Source organism: Onychomys torridus, chromosome 4 (assembly GCF_903995425.1).
Source record: "Onychomys torridus chromosome 4, mOncTor1.1, whole genome shotgun sequence".
NCBI lineage: Eukaryota > Metazoa > Chordata > Mammalia > Rodentia > Cricetidae > Onychomys > Onychomys torridus.
In genome coordinates, this window is record NC_050446.1 from 147,987,938 (window position 1) to 148,006,815 (window position 18,878).

At 42.1% G+C, this 18,878-nt stretch overlaps 2 protein-coding genes across 5 annotated transcripts in view; one reads left to right on the top strand and one right to left on the bottom strand.

Moving 5' to 3' along the window:
• Positions 1-13,121, top strand: part of Crnkl1 (crooked neck pre-mRNA splicing factor 1) — a 26,379-nt gene extending 13,258 nt beyond the window's left edge. For 2 of the 4 annotated variants that reach the window (XM_036186275.1, XM_036186272.1), the window contains 3 exons: positions 164-265; positions 640-888; positions 2,271-2,627. In XM_036186275.1, the coding sequence (XP_036042168.1) occupies positions 164-265; positions 640-888; positions 2,271-2,447 (528 nt within the window). In that variant the 3' untranslated portion in view covers positions 2,448-2,627. Of the gene's footprint in view, positions 1-163; positions 266-639; positions 889-2,270; positions 2,628-12,286 lie in introns of those variants that run through there. The other 2 variants (XM_036186274.1, XM_036186273.1) reach the window with 2 other exon arrangements.
• On the bottom strand, positions 4,322-18,702 carry Naa20 (N-alpha-acetyltransferase 20, NatB catalytic subunit). The gene is made up of 6 exons (XM_036186277.1): positions 18,579-18,702; positions 13,218-13,242; positions 10,300-10,390; positions 9,474-9,609; positions 5,580-5,725; positions 4,322-5,206 (listed from the first exon to the last, which is right to left on the bottom strand). Exons 1-6 carry the CDS (start codon positions 18,629-18,631, stop codon positions 5,121-5,123), a joined length of 537 nt encoding a protein of 178 aa, XP_036042170.1. The 5' UTR covers positions 18,632-18,702; the 3' UTR covers positions 4,322-5,120.
• Positions 18,703-18,878: the final 176 nt, after the last annotated feature.

The window sequence follows — 18,878 nt, forward strand, 5'->3', positions numbered from 1 at the left end:
CTCCCGAGTGCTGGGATTAAAGGTGTGTGCCACCACCACCTGGCTCCACATGCAGTCTTAACTATTGAGTGAAAGTCTTTGGTTCTTGGATGTAGGTCAGGATGGCTGAACTAGGGGGGCATGTGGCTTCTTAGTGCTAAGATTGACCTGTTATTTTTCTTAGGTACTTTGGAAATCATATATTGATTTTGAGATTGAGCAGGAAGAAACTGAAAGAACGCGAAACCTTTACCGACAGTTGCTTCAGCGAACACAGCATGTCAAGGTATCCTGACTTTGTCAATGATCTTTCATTTTATTTTGTGCAGCAGTTTGGTTTTTTTAGACAGTATTTTAAATGACTTTCTTCTTAGAATCACTTAAGTTCTCAGAAGACTTATTAAGTTTATACCAGGTCATTGTTTATGCTGCACATGAATCTCTTGGAAATCACGGGTTTTAAACCAAGATTTTAAACTCTGTCAGACACTTGAAAGCAGGAGAGTGCTTTGGAACTGACAGTGAAGTCCAGTGTATTGGTCTAGAATGCTATCAGTGATCCATCATCATATGTCATGAACTGGAGAAATTAGGTTTATAACCATTATGTTACTATCTTCAGGGTGACATGGTTAATTTGGTTCTGTTAATTTTTTAAAGGTATGGATCAGTTTTGCTCAGTTTGAGTTATCCTCGGGAAAAGAAGGAAGTGTGACTAAATGCAGACAGATTTATGAAGAGGCCAATAAAACCATGAGAAACTGTGAAGAAAAAGAAGAGAGACTTATGTTGCTGGAATCCTGGCGAGGTTTTGAAGATGAATTTGGAACAGTTTCAGACAAGGAAAGAGTAGACAAACTCATGCCAGAAAAGGTCAAGAAGAGAAGAAAGGTCCAGGCCGACGATGGGGTAAGGGCTGAGCACTAGAGCTCATTCATGTCATGTCAAAGGAGTAGAAATGCATGTGACTTTGAAATGTGTGCTTTGAAGTAGGATTTGAACCTTCTTAAAAGAAGTAGATGCCTGGATGAGGACCATTTGTAGTCTGGCTACTAGGAACACAGCCAGGAGTGGAAAATGGGGTGGGAGAGGGGTTGGTAAAAACACCTTAGTGAAGGTGGAGTCTAGGAGTTACATGAAGTGTGATATTTGTAGAATGGCAAGTGGAAAGTCAGTAAGCATGGGAAGTGGGGATGTCCCTTCACCTTTTAGAGAGGAACCAATCCTGAGAATGCTGTGTAGGGTAGAGCAAGTTTGGTGGGAACCATTGAAGACTTTTTTACATGACTAGCTAGATGGCTGGCATCTTGGACCTGTGGACTTGAGGGACTTGGGTTGAGGATGATCATTTACTGGATGGTTTTTATAAGTTCAGCAACTGGGGAGTACAAGGTGGGAGATGAGAGGAGAGCCTGAATTTCAGGACAATATTTACAAGTTAAATCTATGATCAATTGGAAATGAAAAGATGAGAGTTAGTAGTCCAAATAATACACAACTATGTGCTTGCTCTCTGCTACTGAAAATTGAGTAAACTCAAATTTTAAGATTATTTAAAGGCTGGGCAGTGGTGGCACACACCTTTAATCCCAGCACATATTTATTATGTATATGTATGCGGGCCAGAAGGTGGCACCAGATCTCATTACAGATGGTTGTGAGCCACCATGTGGTTGCTGGGAATTGAACTCAGGACCTCTGGAAGAACAGCCAGTGCTCTTAACCTCTGTGCCATCTCTCCAGCCCCCTAAATAAATCTTTAAAGGGAAAAAAAAAGATTATTTAAGAGTGGTTTGCCTGCCTGTATAAATGTACACCATGTGCATGCCTGGTGGCCTTGGAGGTCAGAAGGCAGCATTGGATCCCCTGGAACTGGAGTTACAGATGGTTGTGAGCTATCATGTGGGTGCTGGGAACCTAATCTCGGTCCTCTACAAGAGCAACAAGTGCTTTTAACAGCTGAGCCATGCCTCTAGCCCATAAAACTCAGAACCTTAAAGTCTTAAACATATGACTGCAAGTTGGAGTTGATGTACCTCCACTCCACCCTGCAGTCCTGATTGCCTGGGGACAAGCTGTGCCTAGAGGTTTAGCTCTCTTCCACCTGGTCTGTCATTTCAGTGAGCTACACCAGCCTTCTCCTTCTACAGCGGGATTTGATGTTGTTTTATACAGTGAACATAGTTGGATTTGAACTCTAGGTTTCCCGGATAAATTCTTCACTCTCCCTTCTGAATACAGCCTGTTCCATCTGTCTGCTCACCTTATAACTGATGTGTTTAATTTTACAGTCTGATGCCGGGTGGGAAGAATACTATGATTACATCTTTCCAGAGGATGCTGCCAACCAGCCTAACCTCAAGCTTCTGGCAATGGCCAAGCTTTGGAAGAAACAGCAACAAGAAAAAGAAGCTGCCGAACAGGATCCAGATAAGGACATTGATGAGAGTGAATCCTCATCTTTTTAAATCTTGTAATTTTTTTTATATAAATTAATAGTTTAGAGCTTTGACTTCTGAACGTTTTTGTATATTTACCCAGGAAAGAGTTGTTTGGCATCTTTGATAGCTACCTTTCGAGTTATTTTTTAAAACACGCTTGGGTTAAATGTGGATGAGAAATTGCAAGTAAAGGAATTTTTCTAATAATTTTGTTACCTGAGTCCTAACTTTCCTACTATTTGCCCATATTATCTGTTACATGGAATTAATGTGCTAAGCACCTATTTTAGGTGCAACTGCAGACTTTTTTTCAAAACAGGGTTTCTCGGTATAGTCTTGGCTGTCCTAGAACTCATCTGTAGACTAGGCTAGCCTTGAACTCAGAGATCCGCCTGCCTCCCAAGTGCAGGGGCCACCATGCCAGGTGCAGGTACCTTGACTCTTAAGTGTTCGCAATTCATTCTGCAGGTCTTTGAAGTCACAGGTCTGTCTTGATGGTGTGTGTTCCTTTGAAGCCTGTCACTGTCTTCTGTGTCTTTAAAACCACACACCGAGTTCAGTCTTAGCACCTCCATGTGGTGACTGTATAGCTTAGTCTCTTTGCAGTTTCCTCAAACACGGGGTAGTGCCATGGTACCTCATTTTGATGATTCCATTAAGAAAGTCAAGTGCTGATGTCAATCTTGTTCCCACCCCTCTTTTCCTTTTTTAGCATTGTGTCCACTCCTTACAGAATTAAATGGACTTGGGCTAGTTTAACCTCTAAATATCATGAAGTAATTTGGACCAAGTTATTTGCCAGGATCATTTTAGTTTGGCTTCGGCTGTGCTCTCATCACTTTCTAAAACTGGTTGTGTGGTAGCGTGTTTAGAAAACACTGGCCTGCAAATGCAGATGCTCTCAGGCACAGTGTCCTGTGTTCAGGTAAGTTTGGGGAATTCTGGGTTTCTGTTAGTCTGTGTTAATGGAGTCTCTACAGAATGCTTGGAGCCTTCCATGTGCTGCTCAGGGCATGACGCACTGCTGCCAGTGTCCCAGGCTTCATGAACTGCAGTTCCGTCTGCCTAGAGAAAATGTATCTTCCAGCATGCTGTAGAAACATGTGAGCTCCTAACTGATGCTTAACAGTTGTCATAAAATAGCAGGTGTCCAAAGGACCCATAGTGACTGTGTGCTCAGTGAAGACACTGAAAGAGCACAGGAACATACTTGGTGCTGCTCACATTGTGTACTTCACAGCCATATTTTCTTGTGTTGTTCACTACCCAATGCCCAGAACCTGGTTTTTACCTATAAGAACCATTAGTAAACAACTGATTATTAAATGTCAGTATATCCACCTAAGAGAATAAAAGCAGCATAGTAATATTACTAAATTTGGTCTTGAAAATAAGATAATTTTTAGAAGAAAATGGTACTACTGAGTAAACAATAGATCTTTCTAGCCACCAGACCAGCACTAGGTTCAGGTGTCAGTTGAAGTCTGCTAGTCAGGAAGGAAATCTGTCATTGACTATCCTTTGTGTTGGTTCAGATTCAAGATGGAGGTGAAAGTGGATCAGAATGCTAGTTCATAACTAAGTCTTCCTGGAGCTGATCTCCTTATGTTGCTTATACATTAAGATGAGAATTAGTGACTTTGCTCTTCAAGTTCACAGGTAACAAGTGTGTGCCAGTATGAAAGGCTTGAAGGCAATGTTATTTCTCTCAGGAGGACAGGACAAATTTATTCTCCCCAACGTTAATATTCCAAAATAAGACCTTTCTTAAAAAACAAAAAAAACCACGCTTTTAAATCAGGTGCTACCACTTGAGGGCAAGATGGAGGATTACTGGAGGCGAGTTCAAGGCCAGCCTGGGCAACAGTACCAAGACCTTATCTCAAAGAAAAAAAAAAGAATGCCAACACACATGCATTTTAATGGTCATTTCACATGGGTTTTTTTTCGTCGTTGTTCTTTACTGCCAGAATACTTCAATACATGCCTGTGATCTAATTACATGGTCTTTAGGAGTTAAGATTGTTTCCCCTTTATAGTCTCACATTCAAAGGCAGGATTGAACAGTGTTAGCAGAAAAGATCTGGGACCAGCAGTAGGAAAGGTGTTATTTGGGAAGACTTTCACACAGTATGCCAGACAGGGATGATTTCAGATGTGCATTTAAAAATGTTTTATATAAAAGTCAAAACAGAGAGGCACCATATCCTAAACAATAACCCTCCATAATCATGATTAGAAGACAACAAACTTCAGAAAACATTCATAGTCAACAGTGTATTTTACTATACATCTCAGATTTATACATTTCATATATGCTTTTAAAGCTTCAATTAACAGTTCAATACAAAATAAAATATATATATATTTATATATGTGCAGCAGTGGTTCTCAGGCACAGGAGTTAGGAGGATGGAAGGAGTCTTTCCTTGGCATGTACTGCATACTGTCAACCATGAGAGTGGAACGTGTCCTTCTGACTTAGCTGCCTTGATTGAATTTTACTATGGCAAACAGTTTGAACAAGTATGCTATTGCTCATTAGAACGATGAGATTTGAAGTTTACAGTCTGTATTTTCATGAAGTCTTTAAGACCTAAATGATTAGTTCTCTCCTAGTAGAGCTCCAAAGTCATCCTATGAAAATAGTTATGTCGGCAAACTTGTCTGGAACGCCTGCCTAAGAACCACTGCCTATGGTTATTCAATGTCCTCGGGCCTCACAGGATGAGGTAACGGTATGATGGATTTCTTCTCAGTGTCTCTGGAAAGTGCTTTCCTCATATCTGTTAGGAGGCAAAGATTAATGTAAGCAACCAATACCAAACTTTTTAGAATCAACTGGAGTGTATGGGTTAGGTTCCCATCAGGTTTTGTGCCCTCCTTGCAATCCTACCTAAGTGGTATGTACTTATGAGACTCCCAATCACAAGTACGCCAGGTACTAACCAAACCCCACCTCCGAGTCAACTAATAGAAATGTTCTTTACCATGAAATGATCATTTATAGAAATTAATTTAGACTAACCAACCAGTGGTTAACTATTACTAAGTTCATAAACTGATTCTTTTGGATTTATTAAAATGGGTATTTAGGCCTGTGAGGGAAATAACTATTCTGACTTTCTCTTGGAGTTACTGTCATGGCAAGGAGCTTACCATAGGCATCCTCGTCAGGCTCCCCGTTGCTGGCTGAGTAGTACTCTATGACTGTCCTATAGACGCTGTAACCCAGCTGCTTGTACATGTTGACTGCAACTTGATTGGACACTCTTACGAAGAGATCAACAAAAAATCCACCTTTTCTTTAAAAGAAAAAAGAAAAAAAAATGTTAAAATTGTTAAGAACTCTAGGCAGTAACTAGCATAAATCTTTAAAAATACTTGTGACAGACATTGTGGCTCATGCCTATAATCCTAGCATTTGGGACTGAGCTGAGAGAACTGTGGGCTCAAGGCCAGCTTAGGCTACAAAATGACATCAAGTTATTACCATTATTGACTAATGGTATAAGAAATGACCCAAGTATAGCTGCTCTAGGGTATTGGTGACTGCCTTGAAGTCCGTCCACTACCAGACTTTCTTTTGTCAATAATATCTCATTTCAAGGGTCTCCACATCTGAATTTTGTGTCCAGGCTATTATCTCCTTTGTTTGTCACCTTCTAAGGTTTAGTTTGGGTTGTGAGCTTTATATAAGCACAATGAGAGTTCAGGGATTGCTCTGTAGTGGCTCAGTCAGTACTGAGCCTCCTGAGTTGCTGGAGGCTATTTATAGTCACCTTATTTAGTATTTCATTATATGAAAATACATCTTGCCTATGGTCCTCTAGAAACATTTCCAGTTCTATTAGTTATGGATACTTTTGTTGAACATCTCATGACACAATGTCTGATGAGGGATATCATTGCTGTGTCACTGGTGTATGTACACTGCTTGGTTAGATTCTAACCTGTTTATACCAAGTACATGCCTAGTACATGTGACATGGTATCTTTTTTTCTTTTTCTTTTTCCCCCTTTTGGTTTTTTGAGACAGTTTCTCTGTGTAGCTTTGTACCTTTCCTAGAACTCACTCAGTAGCCCAGGCTGGCCTCAAACTCACAGAGATCCACCTGCCTCTGTCTCCCAAGTGCTAGGATTAAAGGTATGCACCACCACTGCCTGGTGAGACATGGTATCTTGTGGTGTGACATTAACTACTGAGATGATTATGCTAAATCTGGAATGTGTATGTAATAAAGAAGTAACCAGGGAGGTATTTTGCCCATCTACTTGTCCCATCATCTTTACCAAAAAAAGAAAAAAAAAAAAAAATCTACCTTTCCATTCTGATCTCCAGTGCAGCCTCAAGTATGCCAAGATTCACTTTCTTTACTCATAGCTGCTCCAGCACCAAGTCTATACTATACATTCGACCTGACCTGATAGGGCAAATCTACCCTCTGTTCAAGAGTATTGTCATATTTTTGTTGCTGTTTCTTTTCCCCTGTTTATATCTTAACATCCCTGTCCCAGTAGGATTCTGGCTATAATTACATTGGCCGTAAGGACGGTCTCAAAACTCACAGATAGTTTCTTTCCATCTAGGTCCACCACTATAAACGTTAAGAGTACTCTAGCATGGTTTTGCTTAGATTTTTTTCTCAACATATTAATGCTTTGATGGCAATTTTAATGACACCTCATCTATGTCTTACTGCTGGTATATTAAAATCTATTGGTTTTAATTAACTCTTAAGTACTTAAGCATTCTGTTGCCTCTCAGTCCTTTTCCATTTTTCTTAATTTCCTTTGCTGTGGATCTCCAGGAAATTTTGAAGAGGGGCTGACTGATCTTTATCCCTGGCTGCAGACTGTCATTAAATACTCTACAAGGTTTTGTACAAACTTTTTTCAGATCAAGATGCTCTCCTCACCTGTTTTCTAGTTTGCTATCTACACTATAGCTAATGAATATAATAAGTCAAACACCTTGGCTCCTGGTGTATTCTTTTGACTCACTGAAGCTATTTAACAGCAGTTTTTCTGCAACTTGTACACTCTGGTGACATTTCCTCAGACCTTCCTTCCTTACATTATCAAGGATATCTTAGCCTAAAGACTGGTTTTTTTGTAAAACTGACCTTAAGTGACTCCTTACACACACTTTGTCCAGTCTTTTTACTGTGGATAGCCCAGACTGGCCTTGGATTCACAGCAATCTTCCTGCGTGATAGGATTCCTGGCCTGGAAATCTGACATGGCTTTTGTTGTAGAAAAAGTCTAGCTACTCTTAAGATAGGGTTGACTTGCAAACTATTTCCTTTTGCACCATGCTCACGCTAAGAATGGCTTTTAAACTGTTTGCCTAGATAGAAAATCTACGTGACAGGTCCCATGTGGCTGCAGTCTGTCCTCTCTGCCCTGACCTATGTTCTGTACCCTCCTTGACTTCCACCTGACAGCTTTTACAGAGAGGCACGTTCAGCTCTCAGTAGTAATTTATCCATTTTTCTTGCAGTTTCCAGGATGTATAACATTGTTACATCTTGGTGGTTTAAAATCTTGAAAAAAAATCTTTGAGTGTGAGCATGCCATGGTGCACGTGTGGCAGTCAGAGAACAACCGTGGGTCTCCGTCTGCCTGCCTTGCTTGTTCTCCACTGTGTACATAAGCTAGCTAGCATGGGCTTCTGGGGATTCTTGTCTCTACCTTCCATCTTGCCTTATGAGCAACTGAGCCAAGAGGTATGTTACCATGTTGAGCTTTTTACATAGGTTCTGGGGATCTGAACCCTCATGCTTGCATCATGCCAGATTCCCAGCCAAGTCCTTTATCTGTATGCAGTGGCCCCTTACAATATGAGGAAATCAACTTCCTTTTGGCTATAATTTATAAGATAATTGTATATTTCCTATAAATAGAACATGCACTGTTTTTCTTTTTGATACTGCTGGGATATAGCCCAGGGTCTTGTACTTCACTACTGAGCTACATCCTCACCCCATGTCACTGTAGTCATTAGTCACTGCTACTTAACTTTCTCTTTTAAACTGATTTTTATTCCCTACTTCTATATGAATATTATATTCTACTTGATTTAATGTGCATCCAAAAAAGACATGAATATAATGCTTATGTGTGTATACTTCACACAAAATAATGAAGTCTCAGAAACTGGAAAGGAAGATAGGCAGATTAGTAATTTTCTACCTAAACAGACAGAATATAAGACCTATTAGTAAAATCCATAAATACATATGCCTAAGGTTACAGCTCATCAGAACCCATTTCTTCTTTGCCTGTCTATCATACAGTAATGTCATTAATAAATGTGTGTGTTCTATCTTCCTAATATTCAGTCCAGGGAGAACTTTCAAAACATCACAAAGATTTCTTTTTCAGCAAAATTATTCTGTTGCCAGGTGTGCTTAACCCTGGCCACACAGGTTATTTCAGATGTTCAGGGAAAACATCAAAATTCTACACACCCATTACTGCTACATTTCCTTTTGATGACAGAATTTTTATGAAATGGGCTTCTAACACTTGCTATGATTAAACCAGTACTTACATGAAAACCAGTGGAAATGGGTTATGTAACATGTGTTTCAGGGTTTAAGAAGTCATTCAGTGCTCAACAGTATACTTCTTCATTAGTAGATGGCCATAGTTGAAAATAAAGGACTTAACATTTTATTTCTTTTTCTATAAATGGCTACTAGCTGTTAGAACAGAAACAAACTTAAAACTGAACTACTTTAGGCTTAGAGACATCTCCCATAGTGCCAAGCTCACCAAAGACCTTTCTTGAAAAGTTGGTCATGTTTGATTCCAACCAGTCAGCTAACTCAGAGGTCTATGGCCAGTCACACTGTGTTAGTTTTCCTCAATAGCAAAGGAGCAGCGATACCACTACGAAACTGACAGAATTGTGGGAACTACTACAAGCTGAAAATGAAATTACTCTGAGTCAGTTCCACACACTCACAAGATGAAAACACCCTTCAGATATTCAACAGCAAAACAGGGTTCATAAATCACTAGGTGTATTTGAAAAATGGCTCTCACCTTTCTGAAATCTCCTCTAGTAACTCCATAAGCTTAGCAGCCAAACCAAGACGGCGGAATTCAGGGGCGACAGACAGAGCTGTGACATGTCCATGCCACTCTTCCCTAGCTACTGAGCCTTCTGCTTTGCCCATAACTGCCAACAGAAAAGTGCATCGGTAATTAATACACCAGTTTGCACATAAATGTAGAATTACTGTTTGTCGTTCATCTTTTATAATAAAAATGTACCAAAGTTTTAATTTTTAATACTTTGATTTGAAACTCCACTTACAAATATTCTATACTTACTTCTAAAGTCAGACTTCAAATATTTAAAAATGATAACTAAAAACCAAGGATACTTTTCGTCTGAATAAGCTACATTTGAAGTTACATTCATAATGTGTATATATAATCATAGCAATTCATAGCTCAAGTTTTTGTTAGAAATTAGTTAAGTGCATATGCTTTAATCACTGCATTATATACCAAGCAAACTATATAGGAATCTAACATATGGAATGAAAGATCCAAAAAGACTAAAATCATGTTTGTTAGGTTCACTGCTATAGCCGGGCGGTGGTGGCACATGCCTTTAATCCCAGCACTCTGGAGGCAGAGCCAGGCAGATCTCCGTGCGTTCGAGGCCAGCCTGGGCTACAGAGTAAGTTGCAGTTCAGGCTCCAATGCTACACAGAGAAACCCTGTCTCAGAAAACAAAAAACAAAGTTCAGAATATAAAATCCCATCCTTCATGGTTTGCTTCAAATTCTACAGAGTAAAGCAGACAACCTGTATTAAAATCTCTACTCATCCCAAAAAGTACTAGTGGTACTGTACTTACTATAACCCATTAGTTCTCCGCCAGGTGCCTCTGCAACGATGAAATACTCTGGCCAGTGGGCAAGGTACTGTAAGTAAAAAGGAATCCCATACTAGAGCTGTTAAGGAATATGAGGCGTAATAAGCAGCAAAAGGTTCCTCATTACAGGATATTTTGGGGTGTGTTTAGGAGGGGAGTTCATTTACAAATATATTATCAGATAACCAGGCACAGTGGTGTGTGCCTTTAATCCCAGCACTCAGGAGACAGAGAGAGGCATTGGGATCTCTGAGTTTGAGGCCAGCCTGGTCTACAGAGTGAGTTCCAGGACAGCCAAGGCTCTATGGAGTAACAACAAAAAATGAAGAAGTGACTTGGTAGATAAAGTGCTTGCTGCACGGTTGTGAGGACTGGAGCTCAGACACCTATCTCCCACATAAAAGCTGGAGGGGCATGGCTACCTGCTTGGAATCCCTGCACTTGGGGAGGGTGTGTAAATAAGGTAGAGAGTGATTAAGAAAGACAACTGACATCAACCTCTAGCCTCTATATACACTCTCCACACACACATGAAAAGGAGAACACTGTAATTTCTCTAATCATACTATGAAATAGAATATTTACATTAACACTAATCTTTAGCAAAACTGCCTGGAAATGCAGCATGGATATGGTAGCATCTAGTAAAAAGCAGAATCTCATTCAGTATGCCTCCATGCGATCAGATTGTTACCTAAGGCTCTGTATGCCATTCACTATCTGAGATCACTTCTTATTCATGTTCTGCCTACCCTGTGACTTCTCTCACATTTACTCAACTACTTGGCACATTTTCTATTTCCTGAATTGCACTGGAAAATCAATAGCTAGTTTCCACTTTGACTGGTGCTATGCAACTATTAAATGTATTAAGGAATCAGTTATGTTGAAAGGAAATGGCTGACTAGCCTGGCCTGTGCCTGTAACCCAGCACAACAGCAGAAGCATCTCTAGTTCAAGCCAGACCGGGACACAGAGCGAGACCCTATGGCTCGGAAAGGGTAAATGAACAGTTACTCTTCAACCTGGGGGGTCCTTACTGCTATGATTCACTACTGTGTTTGTTTCACCTTAGTGTCAGCTTTCTGGGGCAATCACATAAGGAGACCCTACTAATAACACACTTTTACTAAAAAGTTCCCAGAAAGACCTCCTCAGGGTTAGTCTTCAAATTCTCCTCTAAAGGGCAGTCATTTCTTCCAGAACTCAATAGGGCAAGCCAGCTGGTCTTCCTGCCATCCAGCAACTGACACTACAACCATCTCTCTTCTGCTTGATGGAGAAACCAAAAGATCTCCCATAAATACCCACCACTCACTACATAAACACTAAGGCTTATACGTTCAAAGTAAGTTGACTTGCAGTCTACTACTTTCCCATACAGTAGAAGTTTTCATGATACATGATTCTTCAAAATCCTAGATATACCATTCAATACTCCGAGCTTTCTGCTTTTTCTATACCATTCCTGATGTAGCTGGCCTCTTGGTGCTTGTACTTGCTAATTGTGCTCCAGTACAGCATTCCTTTGCATGGGAACACAACTTACATACCTCATCCCTCTGCCAGGGGACATCTGGGTCATTTCTAATTTGTAGAAAGAAAAAAAAACCAAAAACTTCAGATCCTTCATAGCCTTTATGAAGACAGTTTAATTTTTTTTTTTTTTTTTTTTTTACCATTTTTTAACTGGTGAATGTGAATGGCATTCCAAATTTTCAATATAATTCCCTTAAATTTTTGTGATGTCACTGTTTTTGTAAAAGGACAATAACATGTGAGGTGTTGAGGACTAACAGTCTGTGATATCTACCCAAACTCTGAGAACCACAGACAATATACAAATTAACCACCATGGAGGTATCCTGATAAAAAATTTCTTAAGAAATGAGTGGTGAGCCACATTTGATCCATGCATCTTATATTTGCCAAGCCCTGGAGTAAAGTGCCTGTTTACTCTTATTTTCAGCCTTCAGGAAATGGAATTACTGAGTATACTTCTAAAACCTTTTCAGAAAGAGTGCCAGATGACTTCAGCACTAGCAGTTTCTAAGAAGGTGCCTTACTTCACCACCAGCAGCACTGAGTTATATCCTTTTACGATTCTGTATGATCTGATACATTAAAGTGGGTGCTCACATGATTTTAGTTTGTATGTCTTTTGACTGGTGAGACTGAATTAAATCTTCATTAGCCTCCTCTGCCCTTGTAAGCTACCAGTTAATTACCCAACCTACTAGCAGTAGTCAGTGGAACACGGTCTACAAATGGTCTAGAAATCCTATTTGTGTTGTAAGCCACCAATCTGTTACTGCAGCGACCCTAATTTATTTACCACACTTTTTGCTCATTTTCTACTGAGATGAGAGAAACTGCTATTACCAAAATCCTTTATTCACTTCAGCAACACATTAGGAGACAGATCATAGGCAGTGACAGAGAAGCTGTGTAGTGCTTCCCAAAGAGATCACCTCCCCTCTGCTGACTTCACTGCCAGAAACACAGATACAAAGGTGTGCTCTGGAAGCTATCTAGACCCACAGACCCAGGTGCTCATGAGCACGGCTGCTGGAGACATCACAGAGTTGTCACAGCAGAGGGAGGCCCCCAATCACTGTTCTGTTGCTGCTGTGTACAGCCAGGTTTACTGAGGCTGGCCAAGGTGAGCAGCAGAGCTACAGTAGTACTTTCATAGAAAGTCATTATGGTAATGGTTCGTGGGCAAGCCTAAGACCACTCCGCTCATTTTTGTAATCACTTTCAATGTTGCTTATGTTATTAAAAACCTACGTGTTTCAACTTTTTTTCAGTACTCATCTGTTTTTTTTCCTTCTGTTTCTCCAATTTTCTTTTTCTTCGTAAATAATCCTTAGTTTTACTTTTTTCTCAAAAAAGGATACAGTTTCTGTAAGTGGATCCAAGTTACTGAAAGAAACAAGAAATGGCAAGAATAAGAATTCCCGAATTCAATTTAAGTAAACTTGTGAAAACTACAAAGATTGTGTTAACCAAAACAAAATATGAGCTGGGTATGGTGACACACACCTTTAACCCCAGCACTCATGGGAACAGAGACAAGCGACTCTCTGCCAGCCTGGTCTACAGAGAGAGTTCAAGGACAGCCAGGGTTACAGAGAAACCCTGTCTCAAAAACCAAACAAACAAAAACAAAATGTGTTTCTTCTCCAACTCTGAAACCAACCTGAGAACCAAAGAAAATGACTTAAATGACCCAGTAGCCACATGTGGTCCCAATAAAGGGATCTGTACTTTTTCATTTAACTGCTTCTTTACAAGCCGACTTCTAGCTAACTCTGACTCTTGCACTTCTGTAGACATGAGAACCAGTTAGGCACGTGTCTCATGTACAGCCAGTCAACTCACCTGCTCCCTACTGCGTCACCCCTGCCTACCTCTGGGCTTTCCTTACAGTTTACCCCTTCTCAATGAGTACTTCTCCGCCTTCACTTTTTCCCTACTGCTACAAATCCTCACTGACCCCATGTACTTTCAACCCAATTTCACTGTACTTCCATCCTGCTTCCTCCTGTTAACCAAGCCCTGCTGCTGGGGGCAACTACCCAACATGTCCCATCACACAATCCCAGACTGAGGGTTCTTGAAAACATCTCCAACCATCTCTCACCCTTCACTTTCCTATAGTCTTTTGCTAGGCTCAAAAGCAGCTATTTCAACTATTTCCCTTTCTTGTCAATCTTTGAAGGACATATCGGGTAAACATTCCTCTAGTCCAACGGTTCTCAACCTTTTGGGTTTCAAAACCTGTGCCAGTGGAGTATTATGAAAATCACTCTTACATCCTAAGAGAATGGAACTTTTGCTGGACCTCCAGGCCAGAGCTGTTAACACTTGAAATCACCTGACAGCCTACTGTATGTATACTCATCCTGATTGTTTAACCGGCCTTTAAAAGAACAATGTAACAATCAACCTTACTTGCTTTTGATCACCCATGTAATCAATTTTTAGAACCTAATACACAGCTGTAACTTTAAGTTATATACTCTTTCATGCCTGACCAAGAACAATGCATGTGCATCACTTGCAGGAAGCAGCAAACACAGAGGTTGAAAGCAGTCTCCTAAAATGAGTATCCTCCATAAAGGTCGAGTACAATGTTTGGATACTGGCTGATAAACAATGATGTATCCCATTCTTTCCCCACGTGATGCTTGCTGTGCTGTTCAATAAAGACGGAGTGAAAACCTTTGTGAGGGACAGAAACAGAACACAGGGACAGATTCACAAGACAGCATTCAGGCAGGCAGAGATGAAGACTCGTGCAACAGTCAGAGGATGGAGGGCACGGGGAGCATAGAGACTTCAATTCTGGACTTGCTCTTGCTTAAATGACACCAAGGGGAAGTGCTTTTATTTCTTTCCTTAATGCAACACCAATACATTATTCGTAACTGGGAGTTTTGTGTTTAATCCATGCAAAAACCCACTTTACACTTAAAACAACCCTAGTGTATTATACAGTGTACTGGTTGGTGTTTTGTCAATATAATCCTAGACATCTGGGAAAAGGCAATCTCAATTGAGAAAGTGCCTCCACAAAACTGGCCTGTAGACAAGTCTATGAGGCCTGTTCTTGACCAATGAATGGCTGATGTGGGAGGGCCCAGTCCACTGTGGGTGGTGCCATCCCTGGGCAGGTGGTTCTAGTGTGTATAAGGAAGCAAACTAAGCAAGCCAGGGGAAGAAGCCGGCAACCAGCACTCCTACATGGGTTCTGCTTCACTTCCTGCCTCCAGGTTCCTGCCTCGACTTCCCTCAGTTGACTCTGACCCAGGATATTTGTGGTGTGTGTTTATCGGAGCAACAGAAACCTTAAGCTATATGGGCTATATAAATATTCCCAATTTAAGTTCTTCATTTAAAAATAAGCACATTACATGTTGGACATTAATAATTTTACCAAGAAATATAGTGATGTAAACAAAACCAAGAGGCAATGGCACTGTAGTTTCAGTGTCTGATTTAAAAGACAATCAGTTGACTCCTCCAGTGCGTGTAATGCTTGCTATTGCAGAGACTGGATGCCTGCAAAACCGCCTTCTTAGCCCTGTGAGAACAGCTTTGACTTGACAGAAGTCAGGAACTAATCCTGAGGACCTCTGGGTGCTGTGGCCCTGCCCTGTAGAGGCCGCACCCTCCACTTCTCAACTGCACACCTTTGTCTCACCTCAACTCTCCAACAGGCTAGGTTGCCCTTCCTCTGTCTACTTACACACAAATCAGTCAATCATAAGGAAACTGCCAAAGGCCTAAGGCTGACTTCACCCACCTAAAAGCACCTGCACCCAGATGCTGCTGCTCTTCTGCTGGCCGACCGCACCCTCCTCACCATTCTGGACACCTCCCTCAACTCTTCCTCTCCTGTATGTGCAGGTCTGCCTCTCCCTGAAAGGAGTGTACAAATGTGGCACACTCAGCCACCACCACTCCTGCTTGGAGTCCTCTTGTTAGCTGGCTTCTGGAACCCCACCCCAGATTTCCTCCCACCTCGGTTTGGCCTGTCAGTTTCACTTACTCTAGCATTTGGCACTCTGAAGGGACAGTGTAGAGTTTAGTTTTCATTTTTTAAAAACATTCCTTCCATCATTGATGTCATCTAGCTTCCTGGCCACCTGTCACTATCCTCAGAGTGCTGATCCTTAAAGTCCAATGGTTAGACCCACTGGGCATCTCAGTACACTTGTCAGAGAAGCCTCCAAGACCCTTAAAGGCCTTGAAACTCTCACAACCATCTCAAGCTTTAGCACCTGACTAGACTGCTGCTGCCTAGGCTACCACCTCCTATCCAGATAAATAGACACCCCAGCCCAGGGATCCACGATCCATCTTATTCCCCCACATCTTTTTCAGTGACGTTTTCCTTCAATACCCTACCCGAAGCTGTACCCCTTCTCACTAAAGTTTGTGTGTGTGTGTGTGTGTGTGTGTATAAAACCTCTATTGTTATATATTATACACCTACCTGTTCTCTAACATTTAAATTCTATAGACACCAAGTGATTTCTGTTCTGCTCACTGCTGTATCTCCAGCAACAGCACATATGTAGTTGATCTGCACTGGTTGCTTCTTTCAATCCCTTCAACACCACCTAACCCGTGACTCACTGTTTCCTAACACGGCCTGTTATCAGAAATGAGAAAATAGGCTCCTTTCTTGGCATTAACAAGAAGAGGTGTTACCAAGCCTGGTGAGCTGAAATCTAATGTTTAAAAAGTGTTCATGTACATTTTCCTTCTACTTTATCCATTCCCATATTAAAACACAGTCTTCTCCTAAGTCTTCAAAACTGATTCTCCTGTCTATTACCAATGCTTCAGGCACTGTATCATCTACACAGCATCTCCCATCCTTCTAGGCCATTGCCAAGGCCTCCTCAATGGCTTACCTGCCTGCTCCACCTCCTCTAATCAATCACCGTGCACTCACTGGCTCAGAACTCAGATTTAAGTATTTTTAAACACCATGTGCCTCTACCTGTACAAACCCCCTCCCCCATCATATTCCCTAAACAACAGTATTGGAACTATTTATAAAACATGTACATTGCATTATATAAGTAACCTTTTGGTGATTTACAGTACACGGGAAGTGTTTGGGTTATTTGCATACCACACCATTATAATAAGGGGGTTGCACATCACTGGATTTTGGTATCTGGAGGGAACTAGAAGCAATCTCCCATGGATACCAAAGAACCTCAGACTTGTGACCCTCCAGCTTTAGCCTACTGAGTGCCAGGATCAACTTTTTTCATCATTTAATAGGTGTGGTGTTTTGCCTGCATATATGTCTGTGCACCATATGTGTGCGGGGTGCCCATGGAAGCCAGGAAAGGACATCAGAGCCTCTGGAACTGGTATTACAGTCAGGTGTGAGCCTCCATGTGCAGTGAACCTCTGTCCTCTGAAAAAGCAGCCAGTGTTTTAACTATGGAACCATCTCTCTCTAGCTCCATGGGACCTATTTAACAACCACCAGGGTGAATCTCCTAGGATAAGATTCCTTTCTCCACCTACTCCCATATAAGGGCTCTGTGTGTGTGCAATGCCTTCCTTCACCCATAAACTGAGGACATCAGCACACGCTGATTATTACATGAGCTCTTGCCAGAGGTGTTAGATGCCGTGGGGATTCAACAAGGCTGGGCCTAATAGAAATCGCACAGCATCGGGTCTGAACTTCTCAACATGGTACCTAAAACTAGCATCCTTCGCCTGTAAGCAAAGGCCTACCCTTCGGGTCTGAACTTCTCAACATGGTACCTAAAACTAGCATCCTTCGCCTGTAAGCAAAGGCCTACCCTTGCTTTACACTCCCGGTTTCTCACCTGCGCCCTTCCCGGGAACTTCCTCCTCACCATATTTTTTTCATCAAGCTTCATCCATAGTTACCTCATCCCAGAGTTCTTTCCCAACTGAAACCTTAACCACCTGGTCTGTAGATCGCACTACTCTGTCCTACATACAATAAGTGATGAAACTTACGTCAAGCGAATAATCCAGGTGATGTGTCCACAGGAGGTCACAGTGAAATGTTTAGCTTTTTAAATGAACATAAATTTCCAAACTAATACTTTTTTTCTTGTAAAAAGCGAGAGAGGGAGAACTGCAAATCACAGGTCTTTTAAACGTGGCTTGAATAGAAAACCACAGCACTGGAGTTTCCTGGGCACAGTGGACCTCCCCGCGCTCCCCCCCCCCCCACGCCCCCAACACAAAAAAAAATGTAGTCAAGTATAGTGGTTGCACACGCCTTTAATCCCAGCACTAGGAAGGCAGAGGCAGAAGGATCTGGGAGTTCGAGGCCAGCCTGGTTTAACAGTGAGTTCCAGGAAGCCAGGAATACAAAATGAGACACCTTTTTTTTTTTTCTTTTCTTTAAAGCGCTCAGCTTTGGGGCGCTCAGCTACAGTAACTACCAAGCACAAACCACAACTTGCTGCGAGGGCCCGGAGCACAGCAAGGTTACTTCACTGGGATACAATTTAACCAGCACCGCGCCGGTTCCCGGCCCACCCACCCTCCGCGGTGAGCGCAGGTCGGGGAGAGGGCGCACGGTGTCCAGCCCAGCTCCGCATCTCCCCAGCGCACCCCGAACGCCGAGCCTCGGCCAAGGTCACCGGCCAGCGCACCCGCGCAGCGCCCACCCGGCCCACGGCGCCCCAGAGGCTGACCCCGGGCGCGCTGCGGAGGGAGCGGCTGGCTTGTGCCTCACTCACATGTTGTTGAAGCGGAACAGGTCGTCGCAGGTGAAGGCCCGGAGCGTGGTCATCGCGCCGCAGCCAGCCTCCAAGCCCGCTCAGCGCGACCCCGCGCCCGCACTGCCGGAAGTGCTCGCGCGCGCGGCCGCCACGGGGCGGGACAAAGAAGTACTTCCGGACTAGAGGTTGCTGGGCAACAAGGATAGCGACGCAGCTCTCTCTGGCGGCGGAAATCAGCAATTACCTTGATGCTCCTAACCTGCAGAATGATCTAGCAAAGAGGAAGAACCTGGGGTTAGGAAGCCAAATCATAAAAAA

What these genes read in the sequence shown, in the direction of transcription:
- Naa20 (XM_036186277.1), bottom strand. Translation starts at nt 18,631, where the DNA reads ATGACCACGCTCCGGGCCTTCACCTGCGACGACCTGTTCCGCTTCAAC. An exon ending in CTGTTCCGCTTCAACAACAT is followed by an intron (nt 13,243 to 18,578) that starts GTGAGTGAGGCA and finishes TGTTTCTTTCAG; the next exon opens with TAACTTGGATCCACTTACAG. An exon ending in CTAGAGGAGATTTCAGAAAG is followed by an intron (nt 5,726 to 9,473) that starts GTGAGAGCCATT and finishes TTTCTTTTAAAG; the next exon opens with AAAAGGTGGATTTTTTGTTG.